At 48.2% G+C, this 13,874-nt stretch overlaps 1 protein-coding gene across 1 annotated transcript in view; it reads left to right on the top strand.

Moving 5' to 3' along the window:
- The window catches only part of LOC131902016 (collagen alpha-1(XXII) chain-like), a 55,291-nt gene that overhangs the window by 13,018 nt on the left and 28,399 nt on the right, over positions 1-13,874 (top strand). The window contains exons 4-6 of the mRNA XM_059253051.1: positions 4,247-4,522; positions 8,668-8,748; positions 9,871-9,987. Coding sequence (XP_059109034.1) covers positions 4,247-4,522; positions 8,668-8,748; positions 9,871-9,987 — 474 coding nt within the window. The remainder of the gene's footprint in view (positions 1-4,246; positions 4,523-8,667; positions 8,749-9,870; positions 9,988-13,874) is intronic.

Raw genomic sequence — 13,874 nt, 5'->3', positions numbered from 1 at the left:
CACTCTCCATTCTTGATCCAGCCCCAATCCACTTGTTCTCGGTGCTGAAAGACCTGAGCCCCAAACCTTGTCCTCTCGTTGGAAATGTGCACATGCAGACATTCTCACTTTCAGCTGGGAGAGACTCTCAATATGCGGCTAAAACAGAACAAAAGCTTGCCAAGTAATTAGACTCCGGCAATCATGGAATGTGGTCCGAGACAACCAGCAGCAGCCACCTCTGCCCCCCACCTCCATGGGCCACCTCCTTCTAAGCTCTTCTCTTCGATTCTCTCTCTCTTCCTTTACCCCTCTTCTCTTAAAATAAGTAAATGAGATGATAGAGTTGAGGTGCTAGGAACCTTGTGAGGAGAAGTGGGCAATGGCCGGGACGTTCAGCCACTACTTTTAGTCTATTCTAATAGAGTAGAATAGGATTTATTCTAACAGAATAGAATGGGATAGAATAGAGTAGAAGAGTCCAATAAGAATAAGAATTAAGCCGGGCGGTGGTGGCGCACGCCTGTAATCCCAGCACTTGGGAGGCAGAGCCAGGCGGATCTCTGTGAGTTCGAGGCCAGCCTGGACTACCAAGTGAGTTCCAGGAAAGGCGCAAAGCTACACAGAGAAACCCTGTCTCGAAAAACCAAAAAAAAAAAAAAAGAAAGAAAAGAAAAAAAAGAATAAGAATTAGAATAGGACAGAGCTGGTGGTGGTGGCGCACACCTTTAATCCTAGCACTCGGGAGGCAGAGCCAGGTGGATCTCTGTGAGTTCGAGGCCAGCCTGGTCTACAGAGCGAGACCCAGGACAGGCACCAAAACTATACAGAGAAACCCTGTCTCGAACCACCCCCCCCCCCAAAAAAAAAGAATAGGACAGACCAAAATAGGATAGGATGGACTCCCCTTGTGGTCATAGAAGGCCTTGACATTGTTCTTCACTGTTCACTGACACAAACCTGCTTGTAGTATAATTCAAATGGGTCACAATCCTTAATGCACTGAGTCGTCCTCATTATCCTGCCTATAGGTTGGTTCTACTGTGCATATCTCAGAGTAAGAAATAGAAATAGCCACAGAGAGGCTCAGGAATTGACCTGAGTTTGTTTGCATGGGTAGTAAAAGCAGAAGTTGAGATTTGAACCCATACAGTTAATGCCCCCAGGTCTGTGCTTTAGTTCTATGCCTGTCTGGGTCTTCCAGTCCTGTTGAATAACTCTCCCATCACATCTGTGGTCCCACTGAGGTGTAAACTCATTTTCAGGGTTCACCATGGAGGGATCCAGTTTCCTATGTGTGGGAGACTGAAAGCATTCACAGACTTCTGTCGGCTCTGTGTTCCTGTCCACCACCACTGCCTGTTAACCATAGATTTGCTTCTCCAATTTCTCCGGTCTGGCCGGGTGGGACTGGGCACCTGCCATGACATTCTTCTGGGATGAGCCTGTAACACCCCCACAGTCTGGGTCCCTTCTTTCATGGCATTTGCAGAGCTATGTGCTCCCTGTCTGCCAGGTTGGCTGTTGCCCTCCTGCTGGAGTAACCAGGGTTCAGATAGAGCTGGAAAATGGAGCTACTACAATTTGCTGATGCATCTGAGAGATGAAGTGGATTCGGGGAGGTCACCAGCTACTGTTGGTGGTCACAGGACTTAAGCCTGTGACTACCTTGGCTAGCTTTCTTGCTTGCTTGAGACAAACATCACGGGAAAGTCAAGTCTACAGGGAGTTCTGGAGATGGTCAGGGCCAGGACTGAGGTCTGTGAGACTACCTTGAGGAAAAGGAGAACTGTGCTCAATCATGAAACAATTACACTATATGTGCTGTATTAGAGAGGAGCCCATTGTTTTCAGCTGTTCAGACACCTGTAATATGTATGCAGGTGAGCCAATTAAAAGGAATATGAGGGACCCCTTGGTTGTGTTGAAAGGAGGTTGGGCCAGAAGGAGAACCTAGAAGACAAGGGCTGTGTTTGGAATACTCTGGCCAATTCTCTGCATTGTTCAGGCACCTTTATTTATTCTCAGGGACTCTTGCTTTTCCATTGATTGATTTATTCATTCATTCAGCACCTTTTTCTTGAATGCCACCACGTACCACATGCTCTGGTATTACAGGGATTAAGAAAGGAGAAGATCAAGCATCTGTTTAAAAGGATGGGAAAGTGGACTTTAAGTAAACAGGTGTGCAGGTGTGCAGAATTAATAAATGAGATAACATCATATGTTGATCTATAACTGTAAAGGCGAGTAAGTACAAATCAATCAAAATGTCTGGACAAATGAGAAGTCTGTTAGACTCCAAAGGTATACGTGTATTGGTGCGATGGTTAATTTTTTGTCAACTTGACCCAAGCTTGGGTCATCTGGGAAGAGGGAAACTCAGCTGAGAAAATACCTCTATAAGATTGACCTTTAGGTAGTTCTTGATGAATGAGTCATCTGGGAGGGCCTCGCCTATTGTGGCCAATGCCACCTCAGGCAGGTAGCCCTGGGTCATATAAGAAAGCAAGCTGAGCAAGCCAGGAAGACAGCTAGTAGGTGGCACTCCTCCATGGCCTCTGCTTCAGTTCTTGCCTCCAGGTTCCTGTCCTGACTTCCCTCAGTGATGATCTGGGACCTGGGAGTTGTAAGATGAAATAAACCCTTCCTCCAAGTTGCTTTTGGTCATGGTCTTTAGCAGAGCAATAGGAAGCAAACCAGGATTATTAGAAAAGACTTTGGTTTCTGTCTGTGATCTTACCTGTTTAAGCTATTGTAATTAAGATTTAGAGCAGAGCCTAGCATAGTCATACTATGTAAATTGCTTACATGTATACTTACTTATTTTACCCTCAGCAAGCCTAAAATGTTAAGTGCCACTTTTTGTTTCGGTTTTTGAGACAGGGTTTTTCCATGTAGTTTTGGTTCCTGTCCTGGATCTCGCTCTGTAGACCAGGCTGGCCTCGAACTCACAGAGATCTGCCTGGCTCTGCCTCCCGAGTGCTGGGATTAGAGGCATGTGCCACTACCGCCCAGCATAAGTGCCACTTTTTAATATCATTTTACAAATGAATAAATAATGCAGAAAGGTTAAATAACCTGAAGTCACAAAGCCTCAAAACTACTTTCTGGTTTGGGTTGATCAGGCAACATCTAACCTGCTGAAATAATAATAATGATAATAATAATAATGATAATGATAATAATGATAATAATGAAGTGGCTGGGGTTAAGAGTGGGGATGTGGACAAGAAGAGTGGGAACCAGCAAAGGGATGCTATTGCAACCCTGGATTAACAGCCACAGGAAGTGGCGGGGCGGGGGAGGGTGGGGTGAGGCTGAGTCAGGACAGATGAAGACTAATCTTAGTTGATGGCCCTATGTTCATGCACTGCCCAAGTCTGCACACATTCACTGCTGCATTCCTGACACCTGGCTTGCCTGTCCCACACAGCATGTTCAGCGAGCATCCTGGGGGGAATGAAGAAGTGAGAGCATGGGTGAGAACTTAACTATTCATCCACCAGAAGCAAACAGAAGTGACCTTTCTTGCAGAGGTGTCCTGTGTGCAGCCACAGATCACTATGAATGTCGCCCAGCATAAAATTGTAAATGTACTTAAAATGTTATGAGATTATTTTGTGTGAGGTTTTTTTTTTTTGTAACTTGATTGTCTAGTTCTTGAGCATGAATTTTGAAGATGTCAATATAGCCTAGAGGAGCTGAAAGGTTAGACAATCCTGGGTGCTTTCTCTGTGCTAAGAGATTATGCAAAGGGCTGAGTGTGCGTGAGTGACCCAGACAGTCAAGGCCCTCACCAGTTAAGAGTCTTCATTCTCATAGAGCTTCAGTTGAATCTTCACCCATCTGGTTGCAGACTGGCACTTGACATCTACATTAGGGAGGGCAGGGTCTTAAGAGACCCTGGAATTAGGATTTCTGGTTGGTGTCATGCCTCAGTCCCTCTCCACTGGTCATGTGAAGTCTTACAGAAGCCCCGGTAGCCTCTTCACACACTGAGTACATGACCTGTGCCCTGTGGATGAGCACAGTCAGTCTAATTACTGCCCAGGTTTGAGCAGCCTGCAAAATGACTACTGATGTCATCATGCATAGGAGGAATCAAAGCCCAGAAAGGTACCTGAGCGTCCTGGTGTGAGAGTCACAGTTGGATGTGTCAGCATTTTTAGGACTGACTCAACCTTTCCTCCTCTGTCCTGGCTTTGCCTCATTATGTTCAGGGGATGTAGTAAGTCTTCAAGCATTCTCTTGCCTGTCTCCTTAGGTTTCTATCCGGCTGGATGGTGAGAACAAGGCGGTTGAGTACAATGCTGTGGGTGCCATGAAGGATGCAGTCAGGGTGGTCTTCCGAGGTCCCCGGGTTGATGACCTCTTTGACCGTGACTGGCACAAGATGGCTCTAAGCATCCAGGCCCAGAATGTGTCCCTCTACATTGACTGCGTGCTGGTTCAGACACTGCCCATCGAGGAGAGGGAGAACATCGACATCCAGGGCAAGACTGTGATTGGCAAGCGTCTCTACGACAGTGTGCCCATTGATGTGAGTACCTGAGGGAATCTTGTAGTCAGTGCCAGGGCCATCAGAGTGGACCCTGGAATCTTGGTGCCTTAGTGTCCCCCATATCTGTAGTTCTAATTCATCATCAATTTATCAATCATAACCATGGACTTTCTGAGGAGGGAGGACACTTGACTCGGAATTGGAGTCCAAATTCCTCATTCGTTCACTCATTCATTCATCCATCCATTGTATATACATTGAGATCATTCTGTTTGCTAGATTCTCTGCTTGGCATTGGTGATATTGGTGCCTATAAGGGAGCATAAGATTGACATGCAAACACTAGTCATTTTGAAATAAAGGGCTCAACGTCATTAGGTTTTGTTATGGGAGAAGGCTTCTAGGGTACCAAGGGACAGTGGTACTTTGATGAGTTGGGTCAAATACACACAGAACCACAAGTCATATCCAGGTGGTGCCACACCATCCTGGGATGGGCAGGCATGGAGAGGGCTCACAGGCTCTAAATCCTGTATCCTTTACATGGCAACCTGGTCCTTCCAGGCCACATTAGTTAGCAGCATCAAAGCGGCAGAGCAGCATCAGCATCAGAACACCCATTTGGTGCTTATTGTGTGCTTTAGTAGTTTCTCAGGGCAACACAAGTTCCATTGTGCTGCTTGTCTGTCTTCTGTATATGCTTGACCGTCTGATACACTGCAGGTACCCAGTTACATTGAGCCTGACTATTAAAAAGATGTGAATTTGACAAGCCCAGGGTTTCCATGAAAGGAAGACTCACCGAGATCATTCGCTCTGGTCAAGTAAATGCCACAGTAGACATTGGCATCATGTATCATGGAACGTAAAGGATGGGTGTCTAAACTAAACAAGTTTGGTAGCTGTGAGGAGGGAACTGAGAGAGGTGTGTGGGGTGGTTTCCTAGAGGAAGTGAACTTATTCATAGAGGGTAAAGGCTACAAGGTAGAATGTATCTATTGGGAGCAGGATTCCAGAGGGTAGGATCTTGAAGCATGAGGTGGAAGAGATAGTTAGGAAACATCCAAGGCTTCCTGGATATATCCTGGAAATCAGCCTGCAGGCGACACTTGTCCAAAAAAGCAAAAGTGAGTAAGTGCTATGCCCAAGCAATCTCTGTTTGTTGCAGAGAGGGGGGGCCATAGGAAGATGGAGAGTGCTTGGGAAGGAGGCAGTCCAGTGGTTCAGAGCTGAGAGGCAGGGTTCTTGGTTGGGTCAGTGTGCAGGGGTAGCAACTGGGCATGGAGCTGGAATGCACTGAGGTTCTTAAGAGTCAACTGTTGAGATAGTGAGCAGGTGCTGGAGAGTTGGTAGTTACTCAGACCCATGAGGTTCTGAGGCTGGTGTCTTCTGGAGAACCCTGACTCAGAGCCCTGACTCAGCTCTTCTCTGTCCCTTCTCAGAGGCCTCAGGCTTCTCTTTCCTGCCTGCTTCCCTCAGGCCTCTGCCTCTCTCCAGAGTCTCAAGAGAGGTGTCCATGGACGGAGGAACCCAGGGATCCACTCTTCCATGCACCTCGACTTTTGGCCAGTTCCCACTGGCCCCACATCCAGCTCAGTTGCTTGAAGTGGTTCTGAGAAATACAAACACAGGTGATCTTACTCCTTGGAAGGGCTTAGCCTCCATGAGCATTATCAGGCGGTTCACTGCTGTGAGACCAGCCAGTCCTATGTATAGCCATGATCCAGTTCTTAAGCAGAACCAGAGAGAGCTCAGTGCTTCAGTGTGGGGCAGTGTCTGTTGCCCTTCCGCTTTGGTTTGTGTATCCAGTACAAACTCTGGTGGCCTGTGAGTGGGGCCCCCTTGTATGGTAAACACTGAGTGACTCACAGCAGTGCTGTGACACTGCTTAGTCCCATTGAGGAGGCCAAGTCAGGCACAAACTGGAAGGAGCTGCTCCACATTGTAAATTCACAAGGAGGGCAGTGTCTCTTCCAACCCAGTCTTTGTTATTTGGTACTAGGTCTGGGTCCTACCCTGACTCTTGAATTTGGCCATCACACTCAGCTAGGAAGTGTCCCTGTTTATCCAACACTGTGAATGTGGGAACATGGACCGGTTCCTTAAGTGGGAAGATCTCTCATTACTCCTTTTCCCTCTGTCAGTGAGAAAGGTTTATTGGTCTCAAACCCTAAGGAATCTGGGGCTTCTGACATTCATCCCTAGTTGTGTTTCTCGGTCAAATGCTTACAGGGAGAGTCAGTATATTTTATATCCTTCCCACCTCATGGGCTAGGATACTTGTAGCCATGTGGTTTGGGGTCTTAGATACAGTGGGAAGAGGCCTCAGCTTATCTAGGTTTGATATGGGACAGGTACTGTATCCTATGAGCCCCTCACTACCCTCTATAGCTCCATGAGACCATATCATTAAAGGGCAAATGGAGGAGCAGAGAATTGAGGTGACTTCATGACAGCTGAGTTGGTCTGAACCTTAGACTCAGCCTGGCAGGGCCCAGGGTATGCTTTTAGCTCTTCCTAATCTGTTTCCACACAAAAGCTAGCAAAGAGCCATAGATGAGCGCCTGTGTGGGGGATGTGGTGGGAGGCTGGGGACTGTGAGCTGACCCAGGAGATAGTTCAGCCCACAGCTGCTATAGATTGAACCGGCGTATGGCTCTCAGACAGGAATGAGGCCCAGAAGGATAGAATGGGTAGAGATTCTGGGACCTGGGGAGACAGTGGGTGGGGAGAGTTAAGGTTCCTGGAATATCAAGGATCAAAGGTGGTGGTGGGAATTTGGGGCCCCTCACAACCTCTGCTCCCTAGCCCCGTCTGATGGCCCAGTTGTGGTCAGTGGATCCCTGTTAATGTAGAAAGCAAAGACCAGTCTTGCTCCAAATCAAGAATATGCATTCTGACATTTTCTCCTGGTCTGCATTGGTGTCTCAACAGGAAATGAAATACCCATGTGTAGATCTGCTCTTGTCCTTCTGAAGAGAACCAGGTGGCATGATGGGCTGTACTTTGAGGAGCACATGGTAGAAGCAGAAGGCTCCCCAGCCCCACAGGCAGAGCCCCTCACCTAGCAGTTCTGTTTGTTAAACGTTCTTTCATCCATTGATGGGCCACATTTGTCTTGTGGCAAGGGGCTGCCCTAGAACTGGGGACAAGAGAGAACAGAGTCTTGTCCCATAGAGATTTTGTTGTAGCGGAGGAAATAGGTTCTGGAGAGTGAAGGAAATACACAGTGTAGCTGCATGGCAGGTACTATTGTGAGCCTGAGCCTGGGTAGCAAGAGGAAGATGGAAGCTGAGAGCAGCCTGCCTGTGAACAGTGGGAGGGAAGAGTCTTCCTGGGCAGTGGGACTGTGAGGCAGGATGTATGGGAAAGAGTTTAGTGTGTGGAGACGCCCAGGTCAGTCCAGAAAAGGGAGCTGATTGGAAATCAGGGTGGACTGTGGATGGACTGAGCCTGGGCAGCAGCCTGAGTTTGCTGAAATGTATTTACTGTGTGACATCTTCAGCCAGAACTCAAGGCAGTTCTGGTTCTGGTTTCTGCAGACCAGTCTCTGTCTGCACGAGCCTGGGGCCCTGGAAAGCAGACAGATTCCAGGTCTTCAGTCACTTTACAGTTTGCGGCCATGTGCACAGGCCAGAGTGTGGAGAAGTTGTGTGTGTGTGTGTGTGTGTGTGTGTGTGTGTGTGTGTGTGTGTTTCACTATTATTCTTACATATGGAAATCTTTATGTTTTCAGTTTCTAAGTCTAGGTGGAGGGTATGAAAGGTAGAATGAACAGTAGATATTTATCTCAAAAGTTCATTTAAACTACTGTATGGAGATGATGCCCCAACAGGGTAAGAATAGGGACACATTGAGCTTTTGGCCTGGAACCTGTCACATCATCAGTGTACTGTGTTGCCTGCAGCAGTGGTGACCTGGATAGGAGCAGGCATGCCTGAGTGTGTGGCTGGGGCTAAGCCCAAGATCCCTGTGCAGTGGAAGCAAGCATGGGCTCACCTCTTTCTTCGAGCCTTTCATGTAAGGGGGGTTTCCTCTAGATGGCATTTGGGTACACAGACAATGCAGAGCCTCCCCATGCAGCCCAGCAGTGCAGCCCGGGGTGGGAAGGATCCCAAGAGCAAGTGGCTGTCTCATGCCACAGAGATTCCAGTTCTTCCTTCTCTCCTCATGTTCCTTTCCAGTTTGACCTGCAGCGGATTGTGATCTACTGTGACTCGAGGCATGCAGAACTGGAGACTTGCTGTGATATCCCGTCGGGTCCGGTGAGCAGACATGCAGAGTGGGCCAGGGATGTGTATGGTGTCTGGGGCTTGAGTGTTCAGGGTTCGGGAATTAACAGTTGAGGCCAGGGTGGCATTGGCCGGCCATCAGTGTGTGGGGGGATTCTGGGTTGATGTTTTACTTCTAACCGTTTACACAGAGTGTGAGTTTGGGAAAACCGAGTTAAACAGAGCTTCAGTCAGGGTGACCCCAAGGCTTCCAGCCAAGTGCTGAGACCCAGCTTTGGGGAAGTGTGGAAGGCAGAGGTTGGAGGGTTCCCCCAGAGATCACAGTGGACTGTTGCATTCAGTGCTCAGAGGAGGGAAGCTACAGTGCTTTGGGATAGGAGGCAAGATGGTGGTCAGGACACTAATGGCCCCAGAGCCGAGGGTTGGACCTACTAGGCCTTTGAATCCAGGGTCCGCACCCCTCAGGCCTCATCACCCACTCCTCACATCCCATTTCCTCCCTATTTCTCTATCAAACCCTAGTTCCAAGTTATGCTTGAAAGATGGGATTGGGATGGAACCTGCTGCACAGGGCTGAAGGGTGAGCTCCACGTTCAGTGCCTGATGGCCCAGGCCCAGGGACACAGTAAGGGCTCCATCACTGTGTTCTTCTTAGCATGCCTATAATATGCAGGGGCTGGGGATCTGGAGGCACCTGGATATAAGTGTGGAGAGAGGGAGAAGGAAGGAAAGAAAGAAAGGGGCAATAGAAGCTAAGAGATTTTAGGGAGGATAGGAAGAGGAGGAGTAAGGTCATGAAGTGTGTAGGTATGAGACTGTAAGATAGAAGCTTCTCTAAGCAGTCTCATTCAGTCTGTCTCAGAACCTGATAAAGGAAACACCCTTGTCTCCATCCTACACGGTAAACACGGAGGCTAATGTGGCTAAGTAGTTCCTGTAGGTTGCTAAGCTGGCCAGTGTCTAGAGCTTGGCTGCCTAGCCTATTCACTCTAAGGCCTTAGGAGAGTTGGCATCTGCTGTTAGATGTGTCCCGTCCACTCACGTGTCGTTGGGGGCTTCTGGGTTCCCTTTTGCCTGTCCAGTTCCTTCAGTCCCAGATATCATGATCCTCACCAGGAAGTAGTCAGATTCTGACCCCTTGACCTTTCTTTCCAGTGTCAGGTGACTGTGGTGACGGAGGCTCCACCTGCGCCTCCACAGCTGCCCACTCCTGGTAGTGAACAGATTGGGTTCTTGAAGACCATCAACTGCTCATGCCCAGCTGGAGAAAAGGTAGTCCACCCCCCACCCAGTTCCACAGCCCGCCCTCAGTCCCCAGCCTGTAGCATCAGAGCTGAGTGCAGCAGGCAAGGCTGGTTGGCAGGACCACTCTGACAGTGAGGAGAAGTAGGAGTTTCCCATCACACCTGGCCTGTCAGTCCAGGCTCAGCGTGGCTTTCAGACCACCATCATGTTCCTTGGAATGCCGGTTGCTTTACTTTCATGCATGATGGGAAGGGAGGTTTTCAGGCTTTGATCTAAATCATGTTTTTCTGCAGCTAATAAGGTGTTACTGGAATCTCTCTGGCTGTCACTTAGGCTGTCACCATTCTTCCTGTTTCCTTTGGCTAGCCATACTCACTAATCTGAATATGTGTCATTATGTGTGTGGGGGGGTGGGGGAGAGTGTGGGTGTATGTTAATGAATAAAGGTTTGGGCATTGTTTTAAATTTTAGAAAGTGCTTCATGTTTGTGAACGTCTATACCTCTATCCACTGGACACGTTAAATTCTTGGTTTATACTCAAGGCTTTCATTTATTTGCTTTTTTCCTATAGGCCAGTAGTGGCCTTACACACGCACACACATGCGCATACACGCAAGCACGCACGCATACTTTCTATTATGAGCAGTAGGAACAAAGTTGTCAAGGAGCAGAACTGTCTGGGGACAGTCTCTGTGAAGAGCCTCTGGACTGGTACCCCCAGTGCCTTAGTCTACCAGTTATGGTTGTCCCCACCCCACATGGTGCCAGCACATGTGAGGACTGTGAGGCTCTGCCCAGTACTAGGAACACCCAGACCCCAGTGAGATAACAGTTGAAGCTAGCTGGATCAGACACTTTGGATATCTGAGAACAATAGAACATCTGGCCAGTATACTCTCCCCCTTTTCCCCCCTCACTATTATTCTTTACATCCTTTCTTATCTACACAGAGAGCCAAGCTCTTGCGGAGATGTGGGGCACTAAGGAGCTTCTCATCAAGTGAAGTTGCCATATACTGGGTCAACTTGCCAACGGCTAGTTATTCCCTAAGCTTGGGCTTTTGTCAGGCTGTAGGTGACATTAGGATGCCCCGTTGTAGAATATTGTTTTAAGATGTGTTACATTCGTTTATAATGTGGAACATTTGTTTAACGATGCAAAGATGTGTTGCATTCTCTTATGTTGCATTTGTTTAACTCTGTGAAGCTGTGTTACTTTGCCTGTCTAAAACACCTGATGGTCTAACAAAGAGCTGAATGGCCAATAGCAAGGCAGGAGAAAGGATAGGCGGGGCTGGCAGGCAGAGAGAATAAATAGAAGGAGAAATCCGGAAGGGAGGAGCTAGAACAAGGAGAGGAGGATGCTAGGGGCCAGCCACCTAGCCATGGAGTAAGAGTGAAAGTAAGATTACAGAAGAAAGAAAAGGAAAGGCTGAGAGGCAAAAGGTAGATGGGATAATTTAAAGTTCAGAAAGGCTGGCAAGAAACAAGCCAAGCTAAGGCTGGGCCTTTATAAATAAGAATAAGTCTCCCTGTGTGATTTATTTGGGAGCTGGGTGGTGGGCCCCCCCAAAAGAACAAAGAGCCAAAAAAAGAGTGAAAAACCAACTATAATGCTCTATACCCAGTGTCTGGGTTAGGGAAGAAGCAGACAGAAGAAGAGATAGGATCGGCACACTCGGGCTGGGCAGCTGGTCTTCCAGCTGCAGGCTCAGGCTGCCTCAGCCTGTGAACAAATCTCTTCCACATGCCATTGAAGCCTCAGAGAGGCAGCTGTCTAAACCCACATTCTCCTGGGTCTCACTTTCAGTTAGCGCTCCAGTGGGAAAGGGTGTGGAGAGATTCTCCTGCCACTGTTCACAGACAAGTGCAACTCAAACCCACCCTCCCCAGGCCAATGCTTCTCCTTGGATCCAGGCCTGTGTCTGAGTGGGTCTCAGGGAGGCTTGTGTGGTCACTGCTGGGAATCCCAAGAGGCATCCCCTTCCTTTGCCACTCATCTTCCTGCCATGTACTTCACCAGTGCCTGGCTCTGCACTGACCTTCTTGGCATGGGTACCCCTTCCCTACTTCCACCCCTGTGTGACCCATGCCACATCCACAGCGCTTCGAATCTCGTGTCTCAATCTGTCTCCCAGACAGTTCCTAGGTCAGTACTGCCGGTTTCTTGCAGGGGCACTATGTCTCTCACCTTTGGCCGTTTGAGGACACAGCACCTTGTGCATGAAACATCTTTTCCTTTCCTTGAGTAGCTCTCCCTGGCTGCCAGCGGCTCTTCTGAAGCATGAGCAATGACTTTTTGCTGAGCAGTTGGCCTTATGATTTTCCTCCGTGTTTCCTTTTCTCCCCTGTCGTTCACCCCCATTGGATAACTATCCAGAGGCTCCTTTTGTAGCAGGCTTCTTCTTTTGGGCCACTAACCAGCTCCCAAATCAAGACACTGAGACTTCTTATCAGTTATGAGTGCTTGGCCTTATCTTAGTTCTAATTTTAATCTGTTTATCTATGTTTTGGCTCTGGGCTTTTTACCTTTCTTTCCTTTTCCTTTCCTTTTCCTTTCTTTCCTTTTCTCCTTCTTTCCTCTCTCTCTCCCCCTCTCTCCCCCTCTCTCTCCCTTCCTCCCTCTCTCTCTCCCTCCCTCCCTCTCTGTCTCCCTCCCTCCCTCTCTCTGTCTCCCTCCCTCCCTCTCTCTCTCCTTCCCTCCCTCTCTCTCCTTCCCTCCCTCTCTCTCTCTCCTTCCCTCCCTCTCTCTCCCTCCCTCCCCCCTCTCTCTCCCTCCCTCTCTCCCCCTCTCTCTCTCCCTCCCTCTCTCCCCCTCTCTCTCTCCCTCCCTCCCTCCCCCTCTCTCTCTCCCTCCCTCCCTCCCTCCCTCCCTCTCTCTCTCTCTCCCTCTCTCTTTTTCTTGTGTATCCTACTTTCTTGCTTCTTGTGTGTGGCTGGCTGGTGGCTGCCTGGTTTCTGGCCCCAGGCATGTCCTTCTCTTTGTCCCTGGTTTTCTTCTCCTCCTTTTCTCTCCCAAGCTTAGATTTCTCCTCCTACTTATTCTCTCTGCCCCACCAGCCCTGCCTACCCCTCTCCTGCCTAGCTATTGGCCATTCAGCTTTTTTATTAGACCAATCAGGTGCCTTAAGGCAGGCAAGGTCAAACAAATGCAGCACATCTTTACATAATTAAATAAATGCAGCACTACCAAATGAAGCATGTCTTTACATCATTAACAAAGGCAGCAGAAATGAATGTAACACACCATCACATAGTTAAATATTCTGTAGCATAATATAAATGTAACACATCTTTGCCTAACTAAAATAACATTCCACAATATTCTTTTCTAAGAAAAGTCCCCCCCCCTTTTTTCCTCCCGAGGCTTGAGTATACTACAGCCATGGCCACACTGGGCTGATAATATTTCCTTGATTTTTTCTTCAGTATAATCCTAAATTCCAGTTAACAGAGATTGAATAGTGTCTGTGTTTTGGGAGCTGCTTCACATTTGGACACAGATGCAGCTCCTTATATAGGGGTTGACTTGATGAGACCTGGACCATCTTAGGGAGCTAAGTACCTCCACAGGAACAGGTGAACAAGAAGACCTACTCACTCTACATGGAAAATAGGCCACATGGAGAAGCTACCAGCCCACCTATGAAGTTGGTGTGGCTCCTGCTTCCTGCATCTGTGTGTCTATAAAAACTCAGCATGAGGCCCAGGAAATCACAATCTTCTTCATGGGGCAGAGCTCTGGCTATAGATACTTTGTTTCCAGCTGTTCAAGTCTTTCATTTCAATTAATCAGTGATGTCAGCTATCCTTTGGGGGTCCCCATTTACATTTCTGTAGTCAGTCATAGTGATGGACATGAATAGTGTCTAATGCATTCTGATGGGCACTATAGGAGGTCCTAAGTGCACGTA

The sequence above is a fragment of the Peromyscus eremicus genome, unplaced genomic scaffold (genome assembly GCF_949786415.1).
Source record: "Peromyscus eremicus unplaced genomic scaffold, PerEre_H2_v1 PerEre#2#unplaced_1208, whole genome shotgun sequence".
Lineage (NCBI taxonomy): Eukaryota > Metazoa > Chordata > Mammalia > Rodentia > Cricetidae > Peromyscus > Peromyscus eremicus.
The sequence above is the reverse complement of the archived record's forward strand: the minus strand, read 5'-3'. Positions and strand labels throughout refer to the sequence as shown.